The sequence below is a fragment of the Pseudophryne corroboree genome, chromosome 4, assembly GCF_028390025.1.
Source record: "Pseudophryne corroboree isolate aPseCor3 chromosome 4, aPseCor3.hap2, whole genome shotgun sequence".
NCBI lineage: Eukaryota > Metazoa > Chordata > Amphibia > Anura > Myobatrachidae > Pseudophryne > Pseudophryne corroboree.
Genome location: NC_086447.1, coordinates 424,538,339 through 424,556,843, shown reverse-complemented (window position 1 = coordinate 424,556,843; position 18,505 = coordinate 424,538,339). Strand labels below are relative to the sequence as shown.

At 46.2% G+C, this 18,505-nt stretch overlaps 1 protein-coding gene across 1 annotated transcript in view; it reads right to left on the bottom strand.

Annotated features, from left to right (window-relative positions):
• MEI4 (meiotic double-stranded break formation protein 4) overlaps nt 1-18,505 on the bottom strand; it is a 577,891-nt gene that overhangs the window by 142,310 nt on the left and 417,076 nt on the right. Inside the window, exon 4 of the mRNA XM_063916852.1 lies at nt 12,927-13,055. Within this exon, the coding sequence (XP_063772922.1) occupies nt 12,927-13,055 (129 nt within the window). The remainder of the gene's footprint in view (nt 1-12,926; nt 13,056-18,505) is intronic.

Here is an 18,505-nt window from a genome sequence, read left to right as displayed (position 1 = left end):
TCTTATCTGAGGAGTACTGAGAGAGAACGGCCCCAACTCCGACCGAAGAGGCGACAACTTCTAGGAAGAAAGGTCCTTCGAAATTTGGTTGTTGGAGTACTGGAGCGGACATGAAAGCTGATTTCAAGTGGGAAAAAGTCTCAATGGCTTCGGGAGGCCACAAACTTGGGTTAGAGCCCTTTTTTGTCAAGGCAGTAATGGGCGCAACAATGGTGAAGAAACCCCTCACGAATTTCCTGTAGTAATTCGCAAAGCCCAGGAATCTTTGTATTGCTTTCAAAGAGAGAGGCTGAGTCCAGTCACGAATGTCAGAGAGCTTCTCCGAATCCATGCGAAGCTCCGTCCCCGAGATGATATAACCGAGGAACGGAACCGATGTCACTTCGAAGATACACTTGGAGAACTTAGCATAGAGACGATTCTTTCGTAAACGGTGGAGCACCTCTTTGACCTGAGTCCTGTGTTCAACAAGATCTTTGGAAAAAATCAGTATGTCGTCTAAATATACCACAACACTTCGATATAACATGTCTCGGAAGATTTCGTTGACGAATCCCTGGAAGACGGCAGCAGCGTTACTAAGGCCAAACGGCATCACCAGGTATTCGTAATGCCCATCCCGGGTATTGAAGGCGGTCTTCCATTCATCCCCTTCTCGGATGCGTATTAGATTATAAGCTCCCTTCAAATCGAGCTTGGAGAAAACGCGGGCGCCACGAACCCTATCAAATAACTCTGTGATTAGTGGCAAGGGGTATTTATTCTTGATGGTGATATTGTTTAAGCCGCGGTAGTCGATACATGGTCTCAACCCCCCGTCCTTATTCTTCACGAAAAAGAAGCCCGCTCCAGCAGGGGAGGAAGAGGGGCGAATGAATCCCTTGAGCAGATTAGACTTAATATAGTCCGACATAGCTTGAGTCTCGGGAAGTGACAAAGGATATGTGCGGCCACGGGGCGGCATCTTCCCCGGGATAAGGTCAATAGGGCAGTCCCAAGGCCTATGAGGTGGTAACTGATCAGCCGCCTGTTCCGAAAACACATCCTTGAACCCCTGATACGCCTCCGGAATATGCTCTTCATCCGACTTAGAAGAGACACGGAGCGGACAAACGGGAGTGAGACAGTTAGCATGACAAAAAGAATTGCAAGACAGAATTTGAGAGGACTTCCAGTCAATGTGGGGATTATGAATTTTGAGCCAAGGCATTCCGAGGACCAGATCATGATGCATTTCCGGAATCACCAAGAATTCCAGACATTCTTGATGAAGAGCCCCGACCTGCAGCTTAACTGGCTCCGTGCGCCACGTTATGAGACCCTTGGAAATTCTAGTACCATTGATAGCCGTCAAAGAAATAGGCCGCTCGATAGGCCGTACCTTCAAATCCATGCTTTGGACACAGGAAGAAGAAACGAAGTTCCCCGCAGCTCCAGAATCCAACAGGGCCTCACAAGACTTGGAGACAGACTTGGTGATTAAAGACACAGGAAGCAAATAATCCAAATTCGGAGAAGATTTAGTCGTGACCCCTAACTTGACTCCTCCAGAACAAGCTAGGCCTGCCCGTTTCCCGGACGAGATTTACAAAACTTGAGGAAATGATCTGCGGCTCCACAGTAAAGGCAAAGTTTACCCTCACGACGATGCTGTCGTTCCTCCGGAGACAGTCGGGACCGGTTAATTTGCATGGGTTCGTCCGAGCTGGGCACATCTGCCGGCCTAGGAGGAGGATGCCGGAACCTGGAACGATCTGAACGACTACGTTCTCCTCCACGCTCCTACATCCGAAGATCCACCTTGACGCAAAGGGAGATCAACTCTTCCAATGGATCCGGCAGATCCCTAGTGACCAACTCATCTTTCAGCCGGTCGGAGAGACCGTTCCAGAAGGCAGCCCTCAGGGCGTCATTATTCCAGCGAAGTTCAGAGGCAATGGTCTGGAAATTAACCACGTACTGACCCACGGAGCGGGAGCCCTGACGAACACGGAGCAAGTCGGAAGAAGCAGTGGTCATCCTGCCGGGCTCGTCAAAGATTCTTCGAAAGGACGTAATGAAGTTGGTGTAGTCGGAAACCACGGGATCAGATCGTTCCCATAACGGAGACACCCAATCCAGCGCTGACCCTTCAAGCAGGGAAATGATATACGCTACCTTAGACCGATCCTTAGGGAAATTATGAGAGAGAAGCTCGAAGTGCACCTCGCACTGGTTTAGAAAACCACGGCAATTCTTTGGATTCCCATTATAGCTGGAAGGAGTAGGAAGCTGAAGGCGTGACCTGGTACCGGCCGGAGGTTGGCCGTTACTAGAAACAGCAACTGGAGCAGTTACGGGAACTGGAATCGGAATTACGGAAGCTAAAGATGCTTGAATTTGATCCAATCGGCCGGACAATTCCTGGAGATATTGCATCACCTGGCCCTGTGTCGCCTCCTGAGTCTGAACTCAGGAAGCCAAACTTTGGATGGCGCTCGACTCTGTGTTCCGATCCCCCGGGTCCATGTGGCCTGAGTATACTATCACTGACCTGGTTTGGAAGTGTTGTGGACTCTGGGTTTCTTCCGATGACCGGGAAGAGGAACCGCCACTGGGTCGCAGTAGAGATGGCCGAATGTAGGTTTTCCTCATGCAGGATTAGGACGGTAGACAGAAGGCACGGGTGGACGTTTGAAGGTCTCCTGAAAGACAAGACTTGCAAAGGTGCTGATGAATTGGTGAAGATTACCATAAGCTCACTGAGAGCGATGCTGAGGTGCTAGAGGCACTGAGGTGCAAGAGGTACTGAGGTTCTAGAGGCACTGAGGTGTTAGAGGCATTGAGGTGCTTGAAGGCGCTGAAGCGCTTGGATATGCTGAGGTGCTTGGAGGCATGCAGGTGCTGGAGGCACGGAGGTGCTTGGAGGCATGGAGGTGCTGGAGGCACGGAGGTGCTTGGAAGCACGGAGGTGCTTGGAGACACGGAGGTGCTGGAGACACGGAGGTGCCTGGAGGCACGGATGTGCTGGAGGCACGGAGGTGCTGGAGGCACGGAGGTGCTTGGAGGCACGGAGGTGCTTGGAGGCACGGAGGTGCTGGGAGGCACAGAGGAAGCGCTGACGCCACAGGGATACGGGAGCTCTGGAGATCTCAACTACAGCAGTAGTAACGATTATACTCAGGCGCCGGAGCTCTGCCCGGCGTCTGAATTTGTACTTCCCGCCAGCACCTGATTGGGGAAGCGCCGATGACGTCACCCGTCCCCCAGTGGACGCCGGGCGCACCCGCGACGTCCACACCACGAGCGCCGGAGACCGCCATGGAGAACGGCCGCCCGGAGAGCCAGCACCCCCGGAGAGGCAAGTACGGCGGCCGCGACGGCGGCATGACATAAAATACTTAGCGCATGCGCACTGCGTACCATGCACATGCGCATTTTCACCTTAATCGCTCCGTTGCGAAAATCAGCAACGAGCGAACAACTCGGAATGACCCCCATTATGCAGACAGCGTCCCCTTTTTACACATTACAGCAGACAGCGTCCCCTTTTTACACATTACGGCAGACAACGTCCCCTTTTTACACATTACGGCAGACAGCGTCCCCCTTTTTACACATTACGGCAGACAGCATCCCCCTTTTTACACATTACAGCAGACAGTTCCCCTTTTTACACATTACGGCAGACAGAACATAGGACCTTATTCCGAGTTGTTCGCTCGCAAGCTGCTTTTAGCAGCTTTGCACACGCTAACCCGCCGCCTACTGGGAGTGAATCTTAGCTTATCAAAATTGCGAACGAAAGATTAGCAAAATTGCGAATAGACACTTCTTAGCAGTTTCTGAGTAGCTCCACACTTACTCGGCATCTGCGATCAGTTCAGTGCTTGTCGTTCCTCGTTTGACGTCACAAACACACCCAGCGTTCGGCCAGACACTCCTCCGTTTCTCCAGCCACTCCCGCGTTTTTCCCAGAAACGGTAGCGTTTTTTCACACACACCCATAAAACGGCCTGTTTCCGCCCATAAACACCCACTTCCTGTCAATCACATTACGATCATCAGAATGAAGAAAAAACCTCGTAATGCCGTGAGTAAAATACCTAACTGCTTAGCAAATTTACTTGGCGCAGTTGCACTGCGGACATTAGCTACTAATCGCTCCGTTGCGACAAAAAAATAACGAGCGAACAACTCGGAATGACCCCCATAGAGAGAGAGAGAGACAGACAGACAGATAAATACTTACCATATCTCCCCACTGGAAGTCAGTCTCCTTGTGCTGGCAGATCCCGGGCAGCCGCAGGGGAGAAGGAGGAGGAGGGGGGACTGGAGCCGTAGCAGCGCTATGTAATTTTTAGAGGTGCCGCTGCAGCAGTCCCCTCTCCTTCCGCATTGGCTGGCCGCCACTGTGAATGCTGGGATGAGGGAAGCGCATCCTAGCATTCACAGCAGCGCCAGGCTGCCAATGCAGAAGGAAAGGGGACAGCTGCAGCGGCGCCTCTACCAATTACATTGCGCTGCTGCGGCTCCAGTCCCCCTTACTCCTCCTCCTCCCCTGCCTCCGGCACTGCTGCTCTCCTCCCCTGCCTCCGGCTTCAGTGCGGTGCACACAGCAGAGGCGGCTTGTAATGAGTCAATTTAACTCATTACAAGCCGCTGGCCGTTGCGCCCCCGGGGCGACTGCGCTGTGTGCCAGGCACACCTGGCACACACATAGTTACGGTGCTGTCCCGCTCCCTTAAAGTCCCAACAGTCGGCATGCCGACTAACAGGGATATACCGATGCTAGGATCCCAGAGTTCGAGATCCAAGCACCAGAATTACGATCCATGTTGAGATCCTGGTGTCGGTATTCCAAGCAGTGTCAGAATTCTGGAGTCGGTATTCTGACTGCCAGGATACTGAACGCTGGGATCCTGACCGGATCCCTTCCTTAATGACGTAATATGGTAATACACTATAGTGTACTGTAACATGCTTTATATGCTTGTGTTATTATGACAAATAAAATTAGCTGTTTGTTAACTTTATTATAGGGCATATGATTTTACCACAATTTAATTAGTCAATTTAATTATTTATTTTATTACTATTTAGTTTAGGCATTCTCGAAAAAAGTATATTTGCAAGCTGGCAAAACCAAAAACTAAAGATGAGTTGCTGTCAGATATTAAATGTTTTATGTAAAATCTTGAGATGCAAAACAAAATTTTTTTGCTGCACCACTAGACCATGGGGTAGATTAAATTAGTGCTGAAACTTCTCACGCTAATGTAACACTTGCAAAAACAAATGGGGTTCTCTTACAATAATAACCTCTTATGTCTGCAGCGCTTAGGTGAATTTTCAGCTAAAAGTTTCCAATTGAAATTCTCATAATATATATATTTATTAATAATTTTATTAAAAATATAATTGCCCACATTACAGTCTACATACTGAAATACCACATATTGCCCCTGTATGCCATTACCCCATTGATTTCATTGCCCCAACAGAAATACATACAGTTGCTGTAGAAATACAAATCACAGCAAGCATATGTGTACCAATGGGATGCAGTTAAAATACCGGCTGCTGGGATCGTTCAACGTTCAGGAGACCGACACCGAAATCCCAACAGCCTGTTAAAATACCGCCAGACGGAATTCGAAACTCTGACGGATATTCCCACTCGGTTGGTGGGTCCACACCACTAAGTAAGTGGGAATATAACCTATGGCAAGCATAGCGAGCCACCGGGCCCGAAGCGTGGCAAGAGTAGCGATCCTGCGACTCGCTGCCTCGCTTCCAACAGACGGGATGCCACTGTCGGTATACTGACAGCCGGCATCCCAACTGTCTGTTAACACAAACCGATTCCGTACCAATATTGAGATAATAGAAAACAAACAAAACATACAGAAACAGCTAGATACACACTGTGTACACACATCTTGATGGGTTTGTAATCAGAAAACTGAATGGGTATGTAGGGCATCATTAAATGTGCATATTATGGATACTGTACAGCACATACAGGGCATACAGTACTTTGTGACAATTTTAGTTTCCCAGCAGCCCATAGCAAGTAAAGAAGACTCGTGCACCTGATGCTGGCTTGCATTGGCAGGGCTGACTCTGACCACAGTAATGAGCATGGTTAGCAGCAGAAGCCCCAAAAGCAGGAGTAGATCAGCTGCCAGCCTACCAGCTTTCAATGCCCACTCGCTGGGGCAAGCTGCAGTCCTACCCTCCATCACACTGGGAGGTGGAAAATGAAGGGGGTGGATTTGGAACTTTCAGCCGTTCACTCTCTGTTTAAATGGCACCCAAGGGTGCTGTGGCACACAGTTTGGGAAACGCTGTCTTAAGCAATTGCTTGTACTACCAGCAGTGGCGGAACTGTGGGAGGCAGTGGAGTCGGCTGCCGCCGGGCTCCTGACCGCAAGGGGCACATCTCCTCCACTGTCTCCCGCTGCCCGAGGACCGCGCTGCTATTGCAGACGGAGGAGCTGTGTCAGTGACACGGAAGCTGCCTCCTGTATTTACAGAGAGATGGCACTGGCTGCAGCTAGGGGGAGCTCCAGAGCACAGCTCCTCCCGGGCCCTTCTAGTTAAGTAAGCCAGCCGAGGGAAGCTCTCTGCTCCTCCGTGCTCCGTGAGCCTGATGATAGACAAAGGTAGGCACTGTGTGGGGGGTGGGGGAGAGGTGGATTTGGGGGGAAGCACTGTGTTTTGTGTGTGCTTGTTTTTAAGTGAGGTGTGTGTGTTTTTAAGGAAAGTTGTGCATTCAAGTAAAAAAGGCATGTGTGTGTGTGTGAGTGAGTGAGTGAGTGATGTGAGTTGCAGGTGTGTGAGAGGCATGTATGTTTGTGTGTGTGTAAGTGAGAGGCATGTATGTGTGTGTAAGTGAGAGGCATGTATGTGTGTTTAAGTGGGAGGCATGTGTGTAAGTGAGAGGCATGTGTGTGTGTAAGTGAGAGGCATGTGTGTGTGTAAGTGAGAGGCATGTGTGTATGTAAGTGAGAGACATGTGTAAGTGAGAGGCATGTGTGTGAGAGGCATGTGTATGTAAGTGAGAGGCACGTGTGTGAGAGGTGTGTGTGTAAGTGAAAGGCATGTGTGGGTGTTTAAGTGAAAGCGGCATGTGTGTTTTTAAGTAAATGAGGTGTGTGTGTGAAAGCGGCGTGTGTGTTTAAGTGAATGAGGCGTTGGTGTGTTTTTTTATATATATCTAGTGTTCACGCTAGGTGTCTTTCACAGGGCGCTGCACCCTGCCCCTTAGACAGCTGAATCCTGCCATGCCCGTTTTTGTGCGCCCTGCCGTTTGCTGCCTGCCGGACCCCGCCACGCCGCTGGACCCAGCCGTGCGCCGCCGGACCCTGTAAGCACATGAGAGTCCCCCTGGGCTAAATTAACCTTGTAAGTATTTTGCAGCTGTAAACTTCAATCTCAGTGCTCTCTACCTGGTGCAGTGTGCCTCAGTGCTCTCTACCTGGTGCAGTGTGCCTCAGTGCTCTCTACCTGGTGCAGTGTGCCTCAGTGCTCTCTACCTGGTGCAGTGTGTATAATGTGCTCTATCTGGCGCAATATGTATAACGTGCTCTACCTGGTGCAGTGTGTGTATAGGAGGTTCTACCTGGTGCAATGTGTATTAGGTGCACTACCGTGTGGTGTAATGTGAATTGCCACTATTATGTGGCCACGCCCCTTCCCCACAAAACAACGCCCCTAGATTTTTGCTGCACGCCTTCGGCGCGCACTGTCAATGTTTTCGCCTATAGGAATGAGAGCACCAAGCATTATAGTATGTACCTAAGTTTGCCCATCTAACTTCAAAATGTGCCCTCCCAAATGGAAAAATGTGCCCTCCCCGTGATCAGCACCCTGCCCTAAAAATATCCCAGAGTGAACACTAGTCATATCGGCACACCGCTGCGCCAAAGCATCTCCATCGAGACCCGCTGGCGGGTGAGGGAGCACTGTAGGTGTACTATAAAGGTATGCTGGTGTCTGTTTTATTGTAATGACTGACTTGGTGTGCGTCCACTTTCTATGTGTATCTATATTACTATTGGGAAAGGTACCTGAGCACACTGCTACTGTTCACCCTTAGTGCCAGATAGCTACATATGGTATGTGTGTGTATATGTAGGGGGGCACCAACATTTATCATGCCTCCGGGCGACTGGGGCGAACTTACGCCACTGACTACCAGCTACATGTTTGGCCACTATGGGAATAATTGTGCACTCATCTGAATATCCATTTGGCAGATGATGGCTTTTGCCATTAAACTTGTTGTTTTATTTAAATTTATTTTTCTTCTAGCCTCTATTTGTTTTTAATTGTTAATTTTGATGGTCCTCGTTAGCTCAAATTAAATATTATTTGTTTCCTGAAAAATTAGGGTTTCATTGATCAATTATGCAGCTGCTTAATTATGCACATATTAATCTCTACAAATGTTAGCTCCTATTTTTATACAGTAGCATTTCGTGGTAAGAGGAAGCGGAAGGTCTCACTCCCAAAAGTCAGAACAGTAATGACAAGAGCCAGTTCATCAGCTATTTATGATTTGTCAGACAGCTGTGAATTGTATTATAAGAAAAAAGGAGAACATATTGCAGCAATGAAGTGTAAAAGTTAAAAAAGTAATATAAAATAATTAGGATACATAGGATTATAATACAATCCCAGAAAAACCATCATGATGAATGAACCAATAAAAAAATGATGTCCATTTATTTCCGCATAAATGTTTCACGTACATAAAAATTATATTAAAGAGCACTGTAATTATGGAACTGAACACAAATATGAAATTATAGGGATCAGAATGAAGAAACAGTTGCTCTAATTAGGGACATAAATGATGTAAAATAAAACAGTCACATCTATGTGTCCATTAAATTAGGAGCACAAAGCTATGATTGTTTTAACACTCCACAGATAAGAATAGGAGGACTGGTGGATAATTATTCTGCTTAAAGAGTGGAAACCTTTAAGGATTGCTATAATTAACTGTTTTGATGAGCTTCAACAAATGCCATATCATTAATTTAGTATACATAGTAAACTGCAAAATGTGGCCAGGAAAAACATATGGTAAATGGCCGTTTGATCCATGATGTATCTACTATAGCGTGATTGTATTACTTTTTGTGGGTATGATGGAATTCTTCTTGCATTAAAGAATCAAGATGGTTGCTACTGCAGGGTACAAACATTTGTCCCATCCTACGCTTAGCCTGCTTTCTACTAAGGAATAACCAATCCTGCCTAGATTATCTTGTGGGGGCTCAAAAAGTCGTAACTTGAAACCAGACAGCCAGACAGAACTGAAGGACACAGACACTGTGTGATCCGTTTCCATTGAGGACACAACCCGGCTGCTGCTCATGAGGAGTCAAAACTGCAGCTTAGTACTCACAGCTGACCAAGTATGCAGGGATCCTGGTAAATTTCTTATATGACTTTATTTAATTTATTCTTCTATGACTGTATTTCACAATTTTACATTAAAAGAAAATTATGTACTGTATTTATAAAAAAGAAGAGCAGTTCACACTCATAAAAATCTGAAAGAGCTAGATTATGGTAAACAAGTCGAACCAAGTCATGGCTCGGGTCCTCCAACTAAAATCAGCTCTCAAAGCAAAGAAAATGTTAAATTTGGCATGTGCTGGATTGGATATAAACCCATCCCTCATGATTTCTGGGGCCATTTTAGATAGAAGAGTGCAGGGATAGGGTTGTTGACTGTAACTCACCACAATAGTCGCCGCAGGAGAGAGTTGTAGGTGGTTGGTTTGAGCGTAAAAACGAGTTTTATGGTAAGAACTTACCTTTGTTAAAACTCTTTCTGCGAGGTACACTGGGCTCAACAAGGATAGACATAGGGGTGTAGAGTGGGATCTTGATCCGAGGCACCAACAGGCTCAAAAGCTTTGACTGTTCCCAAGATGCATAGCGCCGCCTCCTCTATAACCTCACCTCCCTGCACAGGAGCTCAGTTTTTAGTTAACCAGCCCAATGCAGTAGCAGGAAAAGAGACGACAACAGTTAGTAGCCACATACACCACACTCTCACGACAGAAGAAGTGTCAGCGGCTAATGCCATACCAACCCAAAGAAGCTTAGTGCGTCATGGTGGGCGCCTTGTGGAGCCCAGTGTACCTCGCAGAAAGAGTTTTAACAAAGGTAAGTTCTTACCATAAAACTCATTTTCTGCTGCGGGGTACACTGGGCTCCACAAGGATAGACATAGGGGATGTCCTAAAGCAGTTCCTTATGGGAGGTGACGCACTGTAGCGGGCACAAGAACCCGGCGTCCAAAGGAAGCATCCTGGGAAGTGGCAGTATCGAAGGCATAGAACCTTATGAACGTGTTCACTGAGGACCACGTAGCCGCCTTGCACAATTGTTCAAGGGTCACACCACGGCGGGCCGCCCAAGAAGGTCCAACAGGCTGAGTAGAATGGGCCGTAATGTGAGCAGGAGCTGACAGACCAGCCCTCACATAAGCATGTGCAATCACCATTCTAATCCATCTGGCCAAAGTATGCTTGTGAGCAGGCCAGCCCCGTTTGTGAAACCCAAACAATAAAAAGAGAATTAGATTTCCTAATAGAAGTAGTTCTCTTCACATAGATACGGAGAGCCCATACCACATCCAAAGACCGCTCTTTGGTAGACAGATCATGAGAGACTAGGGCTGGGACCACGATCTCCTGATTAAGGTGGAACGAAGAAACCACCTTAGGCAAAGAACCGCCCGGTCACGGTGAAATATCAGATATGGGGAACTACAAGACAAGGCACCCAAATCCGACACTATTCTAGCTGAGGCAATAGCCAGCAGAAACACCGCCTTAAGGGAAAGCCACTTAAGATCAGCTGAACCAAGAGGTTCAAACGGAGACTTTTGTAATGCCTCCAAAACCACAGACAAGTCCCAAGGAGCCACAGGCGGGACATAGGGAGGTTGGATACGCAACACACCCTGAGTGAAGGTATGCACATCAGGTAAGGTTGCAATCTTTCTCTGAAACCACACCGACCAGGCAGATATTTGAACCTTGAGGGAGGCCAGACGCAAGCCTAAGTCCAGGCCCTGCTGAAGAAAAGCCAACAACTTGGTTGTACTAAACTTGGAAGCGTCATAATTGTTAGATGCGCACCAAACAAAGTAAGAATGCCAGACACTATGGTAAATCCGAGCAGAAGCAGGTTTCCGGGCCCGCAACATAGTTTGAATGATCGCCTCAGAAAACCCTTTAGCCCTCAAGACGGAAGCTTCAAGAGCCACGCCATCAAAGACAGCCGGGCTAGGTCCTGGTAGACACAGGGGCCCTGAACGAGGAGGTCTGGGCATTGTGGAAGTAGGATTGGACGCTCTGACGATAGGCCCTGCAGGTCTGAGAACCAGTGCCGTCTGGGCCACGCTGGAGCTATGAGAAGCAGGATTCCTCTTTCTTGCTTGAACTTCCGAATTACCCTGGGCAGGAGTGACACCGGAGGGAACACGTACAGCAGCTGAAACCTCCACGGCACCGCCAGCACATCCACGAATGCTGCTTGAGGATCCCTTGTCCTTGCCCTGAAGACCGGAACCTTGTGATTGTGTCGAGACACCATCAGATATACGTCTGGAAGGCCCCAGTTTTCCACTAGGAGTTGAAACACGTTTGGACGTAGGCCCCACTCTCCGGCGTGTACGTCCTGACGACTGAGAAAGTCCGCTTCCCAATTCATGACTCCCGGAACAAATATTGTCGACATGGCCGGTAGATGGCGTTCCGCCCATTGTAGAATCTGTGAGACTTCCTTCATTGCCAAACGGCTTCGAGTGCCACCTTGATGATTTATGTAAACCACTGTGGTGGCGTTGTCCGACTGTACTTGAACAGGACGGTTCTGAATTAAATGCTGGGCCAGGTTAAACGAATTGAAGACCGCCCGCAATTTCAGAATGTTGATCGGTCCACCGACCCTGAAGGGAGTGTTGCTCCAGCACCGCGCCCCAACCCCTTAGACTGGCATCTGTTGTCAACAGGACCCAGTCGGATATCCAGAAGGGACGGCCCCTGCACAATTGTTGGTCCTGGAGCCACCAGTGCAGCGACAGACGGCCCCCTGGAGTCAATGAGATCATGTGAGACCTGATCCGGTGAGGCATAGCTCTAGGACGTAAGAGAAATACTATTTGCACGGTTTGAATGATGGCAATGATACATACATACAGCTTCTGTATGTTTCTGAATGTTACAAGGACTCTTCCCTTCCCCCTGACTAGGTGTGCCCCTGGCAGCATTTAGGGCTGGAATACAAGACAAACTGCTTCCCATATTGAATCAATATGGGACGTAGTAAACTCCTTTGTATTAAAAAGGACAGATGGCAACTCAAGTCATGACCTTTGCTTCATCTGCATTTTAAGCACTGGCAGATTTTGCCTATGGGCTGCAGCTACCCCCCCTCCCCTCCCCGTGGAGTAAAATCCACCACCACAGTAAGCCATCTGCAGTCTGTGACTACACTGGCTACACTGTTACTAGCAGTAACTTCCCATTGAACATGCTACCAGCAAGTCACCAGCAGAACTGGCAGTCCAATTAAGAGGGGTTTTCAACCTCTTGGACAGCCAATATGAGCTGTGATAAGCAGAGCATGCTTCCTGTGGGAAGCTACTCCCTGCATTTCGGGCAGCCCTAAATAGCTTCTAAGGGCTGCAGCTGATGCAGTTCATAGAAGCCGATATTTTATGCATGCACAGTCCCCTCTGCCAGATATGCGCTTGCCAAATCCACTGCACAGGTGCCGGGACCAGATTGGCTGTTTTTTTCTTCATCTACTAAAGGCAGTAACGGCAGCGGTAGCACCTTCTACAAAGAGGTAGGAGCCACCGCTGTTCTTAAGCATCAATTGACTTTTGCTAGGCTTACATTTAAACATACCTGTTGACAGAGGAGTTCATCTACAAAATGCTTGACCTCAGTAAAAATTAGATTAATTAATGGTGCTTGCATCAAATGGCATTTCCCCAGTTGGTTTAGACAGTCTACCTTGCACTGCTGCATCTGAAACTGAAAATATCATTCTTATCACACAAATCTGAAGACAAGTAAACTATAATAATTTGCTTTAATGATAATCTAATATTTATAATAGGAGGAATGTGCACAGTATACTGGTTCTACTGGAAATTATCAAAAGTATTTCTCTCAGTAAACCCTTGCATTTAAGCCAGGAGCTTTTTTCTCCCGTTAATTATGCCAGGGCAGGGCCTTTTTTTAAATTAATTAAGCAATCTGAGCACCTTTTTTATATTAAGCCAGGCCAGGGTCATTTTTTATTGTGATTTAAGCCATGCCAGGGAATTATTATTATTTACTAAGGGGGTAATTCAGACCTGATCACTGCTGTGCATTTTCGCACAGCAGGCGATCAGAGCCAAATTGCGCATGCGTATGCACTGCAATGCACATACACGTTGCACAGCTACAAAGCGGATCGCCGCTCAGCGATGAGTTTGTGCAAGGATCCATTCGTACGGGTGATCGCAAGGGGATTGACAGGAAGAGGGCGTTTGTGGGTGGCAACTGACCATTTTCAGGGAGTGGTTGGAAAAACGCAGGCATGTCCAAGCATTGGAAGGGAGGGTGTCTGATGTAAATTCCGGTCCCGGACAGGCTGAAGTGATCGCAGTGGCTGAGTAAGTCCTGGGCTGCGCAGAGACTGTACAAAATACGTTTTTGCAGCTCTGCTACACATGCGTTCGCACACTTGAACAAGTAAAATACACTCCCCCTGTAGGTGGCGACTATCTGATCGCAGGGCTGCAAAAATCGATGATCAGCGATCAGGTCTGAATTAGGCCCTAAGCCTGGGGCTTCTATAAATGAAATAAAGCTAGGTCATGGGGGAAAGTGATATGGTGTGCATACAAGAATGATTTTTTAGATAAAGCTGAAAGCTATAGCAGCGAAACCCGTAATTCGGTACACTTGGCCAGCAGAGATTTAAATTTAAGGACCTCCAGCAAATCCACGGTGTGCATTTGTGAAACATATATTTTTGCGTGGGAAAATTTGTATCTTGTTAGGATTTCCACAGAACTGGTAATTTATCACCTCAAAGCTAGACAATTTTGTCTCATTTAAAGGGATATGCACCCATATTTAAATATGTAATTTGGCCACATTTATAGACTATTTGGAGGACTATTTATTTTTCTATATCAGTTTTTGCATTGTGTGTTTTTACCTGCTGGCTTATAGAAATTAAATTTGCTATTTATTTTATTCTGTTTGTTTAATTCACACCATTATCTAGTAGATGATAGTTATAATAATGTGATTTGACCATGTATATATACATGGTCAAGTCACATTATTATGACCACCAGGTAATTGCCAGAGTAACCGTGGTGTTCAGAACGGACATCGGTTATGTGAGCTGAACTGTCATTTTAGACACACGACTGGTAGTCCCCAGGTTCATTTTAATGGTGATTTGCTCCGCTGTAGCGTGTCGATTGACCCTCATGCACCTGTGTAGTCGACGTTCACCTCTCACATCAAAGTTTCCATGTCAGTTATTCACAATGGTGCCATTTGTCCAGTCACGATACAACTTCACCATAGCAGCATGAGAACAGTTCACAAACTGTTCTGTTTCAGAAATACTGCCACCCTTGAACCGAAAAAACGATAATCATCCCTTTTTGCAACTCGGATACAGCAACGAGTGATATATAGTGAATCATCCAGTGAAATAACAGTTAAGGAGGATGGTGTATGTAGCAGATACAACATAAATTACATTTTGTGTACCATCATCATTAATAAAGTATATATACTTTTTGAAGTAATTATGGTTTTAATGACTGTAGTAATAGAATTTTACAACCAAAAAACAGGAGAGATGCAGAAATTATCAGTGATTGAACACACAAAGCCAGTAAATGAACACTGGTGCTTATGTTAATAAAACAAAGACAACACATCATCTTACACACAGTAGATGGTATGTTACTGTATATCAAAGTACGAGATACTAGAAGTAGAATACACTGTAATAAAATTAAATGTCATTAAGTATCTTTTTGTCTATACTCTATGTAACTATTTCTGGAATACTGTTTATTCATATCCTCTTAAACCAGTTATACTTGTAGCGATTATTTTGCCCTTTACTATGTTAGTGTTCTACCAAATCATATCCTCTTTCTCGGGGCATTATCAAGAAGTCACCCTTTACATGGTCATGGTGCTTACTTAGTTACTTCAACTTGGTTTTGCATTTTATCTTTTACTATTCCTGGATAAAACTTTCCCTCATATTCTACAATAACATAGGCCCTCATTCCGAGTTGTTCGCAGCAGTTCATCGGTGAAAATGTGCAAACTGCGCATGCGCCAAAGCAACAATGCGCATGCGCAAAGCCAGTGTTACGACGCTTGTGCAAAAATACAGATTTTCAGGACGCACTACGTTAACGAAAACAGGGTGTGACAGAGGCGGAGCAGAGGCTTGGCTTCGCTATCTAACGAAATAGGCGTGAAAGTGGGCGGCTAGTGTGGGAGGTGTGTTTTGTGCAGAAATGCGTAGCTGATGGTTATAAGTACACAACAAATGTTCGCTACCTGAACGCAGCCTAGGAGTAAGTCTGCAGCTACTCAGCCTTTGCGAACTTCTGCTACAAGTGTGTTGGCCCATATTTAGCTTGTAATTGGCAATCTAAGTCACCTGTAGAGCAAATAATTGCCAAACACTGCAGTTACAAATGACTCTTACCAGCAATTATTTTTACACATACCAATTTATAATTTACCATGTCAAAATCTGACACACTGACAAATAATGTACTGGTTTTTTTAGGATTACTTTTTAATACTTTGCTGTTAACAGCATGTTTTTTATTTGTTAACAAATATTCTCCTTGATCAAGTGTGAATAAGTCAACTTACAAACTACATCTGCTTAATGCCAACATGCCATGTTTTCTACATTGTCATCTTCCTTTGTACATACCGAACAACATGAGCCACATAATGCAGCCTATGCTTAATGATACTTACTAACACACTTATTATTGTTTTGGAACATGTGACCATTTCAAATAATATGGCATGTTGCCCCTAGTAAGTGGTTTTCAAAGTTAGTTTTTTTTTCTAGGCACAGTTAACTGTTGTGAAAGCAAATTACCAAATAAGAATATTCAATGTTTGTTCCCTTGGTCCACAAATGTAAATATGCAATGTAAAAGTTTACTGTACACATTTTTCAAGAATGCATAACCTTAAAATAAACACACAAACAAGTTTTGTTTTTGTTTTTTTACTTACGAAAATAAATTCAATAATTTAGAAATTAGCATGAAAATAAAAATTTGACATATGTGCATATTAGAAACATATACAAATATTTGTTTACATAGCGACAAACAGCTGCCAGTGGTGATTTTGACATAACAGAAGCCAGTACTGTGGTTCCCCTATCTACTGGCCAAAGAAAATTTTTAATAAAAAAAAAAAAATGTTGTGAACCCCCAGCCACAGAATACTTTTGGTCAAACTGAGGTAGATTCTTGGCACAATAAACAAACTCAAACAGACACAGCACGCTAGGAAGAGGAAGATGGATCAAGTGCACAGGAAAAAAAACCTCACAGGCTACAAACAAAAAAAAGAACACAACAACCACCTTTCAGCATGAGGGAGTTGTCCATTCTGGCCACACAAGCCAAAACAAATACATAAAGGCAACATGGCAAACATGGGTGCTGGGCATCTGGAGAGACATTACTTTCTCTTCTTTCGCCCCGGCTGATGTGGTTGGTCACGACTCGGTCTGCGAAGAGCCCTGCCTAGTGGGATCTTCTTCCTGGGCAGGGGTAGGAGAGGGAGCAGATGTGCCTGGCCGCCTGCCACTGTGGGCAAGGCAGCCAGCGATGTCCTGTAGAGCTTGCACAACAGAGCTGGAGAGTTGTACCGAGGAGGCGAGTTCGGCTTGGCCCTGCCTGATCTCTGCCAGACCTTGGCAGAGTTGAGCCACACCTTGCCCAACACAGGTTGTGTGCTCAGTGAGCCGGACAGATATCTGGCTTACCTCCCGGAGCATCTTGTCCTGAAATTGTGTCAGCCTCTCAGCATGACTGGCAATTTCAGACAGAACCCCCGGGATAGTAGAGGGTTTGGTGGGGGGGGCCAGTTGGAATCTGGCCAGGTGGAATCTGCCGACCCACACTGGAGGACTCACTAGGTCTCCCCACCTCAGCCTCAGCTGGATACCCCTCCTCTGACTCACTATGCTCACCCTCCTGTGCTGTGTTATGTTAAAAGCAAATAGAAGAATGAGAGACAAAAGGACAGAAACAAAAAAAACAAAAACAAAGTCACAACTTTTAAAACAACACTAAAAAAAGTACATTCTATATGTGTGTAAACTTACCTGGCAAGTCATGTAGGTTAACAATTTCAAGCAGGTCCGTGTCCATCTGAGACACCCCACTCGCCTCCTCGTAGCTCACACAGTCCATCGCCAGCTCCTCCAGGTCTGTATACTCCACAGTGGCAGTGGGACCTCCCCCTGTTGCCCTCGAGGCACTCCACTCCGCAGACCTCTTGCCCTTCAGGCGGGACTTGAAGTCGGCCCAACTACATATGTGATTAGAATTAGGGGTAAGGGACATAAAAGTTATAAATACCTGTTTTGATTACTTGTACACGTTATGTATTTGGTTGCTATAGGCAACATCACATATAGGCAAGTTTAAAAAAAAATTAACATAAAATTGTGTGTCAATATACACTTACCGTCTTCTAACTTCCTGTGGGGTGCGGACAATTAAGCCGACTTCATTTACGGAATCTGTAATGTCCCTCCAGATGCAATCTTTTGTCGCAGCACTCATGTTTTTGCCGCCTCTATGTATTTTGTCCATGGCTTGTGTGACCAGAACTCGCAGCTCCCTCTTAGAAAAGGTGAGCTGTCGCCTTCTCTTTTTGGTTGTAGCCTGTGAGGTATCGTCCTGTACCTGCTCACCATCTTCCTCTTCACTTGCTGGTTGTGTTGTTTGGGTTTGTGTTATTAGTCCAGAATCTACCTCACTTTCACCAGTATCTGTGTCTGGCAGGGGATTCACAGCATACCCCTGTGTGATTTGGTCAGAAGATGGGGTTGCCCCAGTTCTGGGTCCTGCTATTTCTCCATCACCACTGGCAGCTTGTAGCATCTGCTGGCACAGCACTATTCTTCTGGCCGTTAAGGTGGCCATCTGCTGCTGCAGCAAGCTTTACTCTACAGCCATTTGTTCTGGAGTAGCCATGTTGCTGATGGCATGTGCATTGGCACAGCTGTCTGGCAATTTATAGCTGCGTGTGATTTTCAGTGCGGGAAATCGCACAGGTGCTAATTACACTAATTTTTCCAGTAATTGCAGTACTGGCTATTTAAACGGCATGTATGCAGCCTGTGTTTGTGGGTGTATGGCATTTTAACCTTAAAAATGGGTTTAAAATAGTTGTTATAT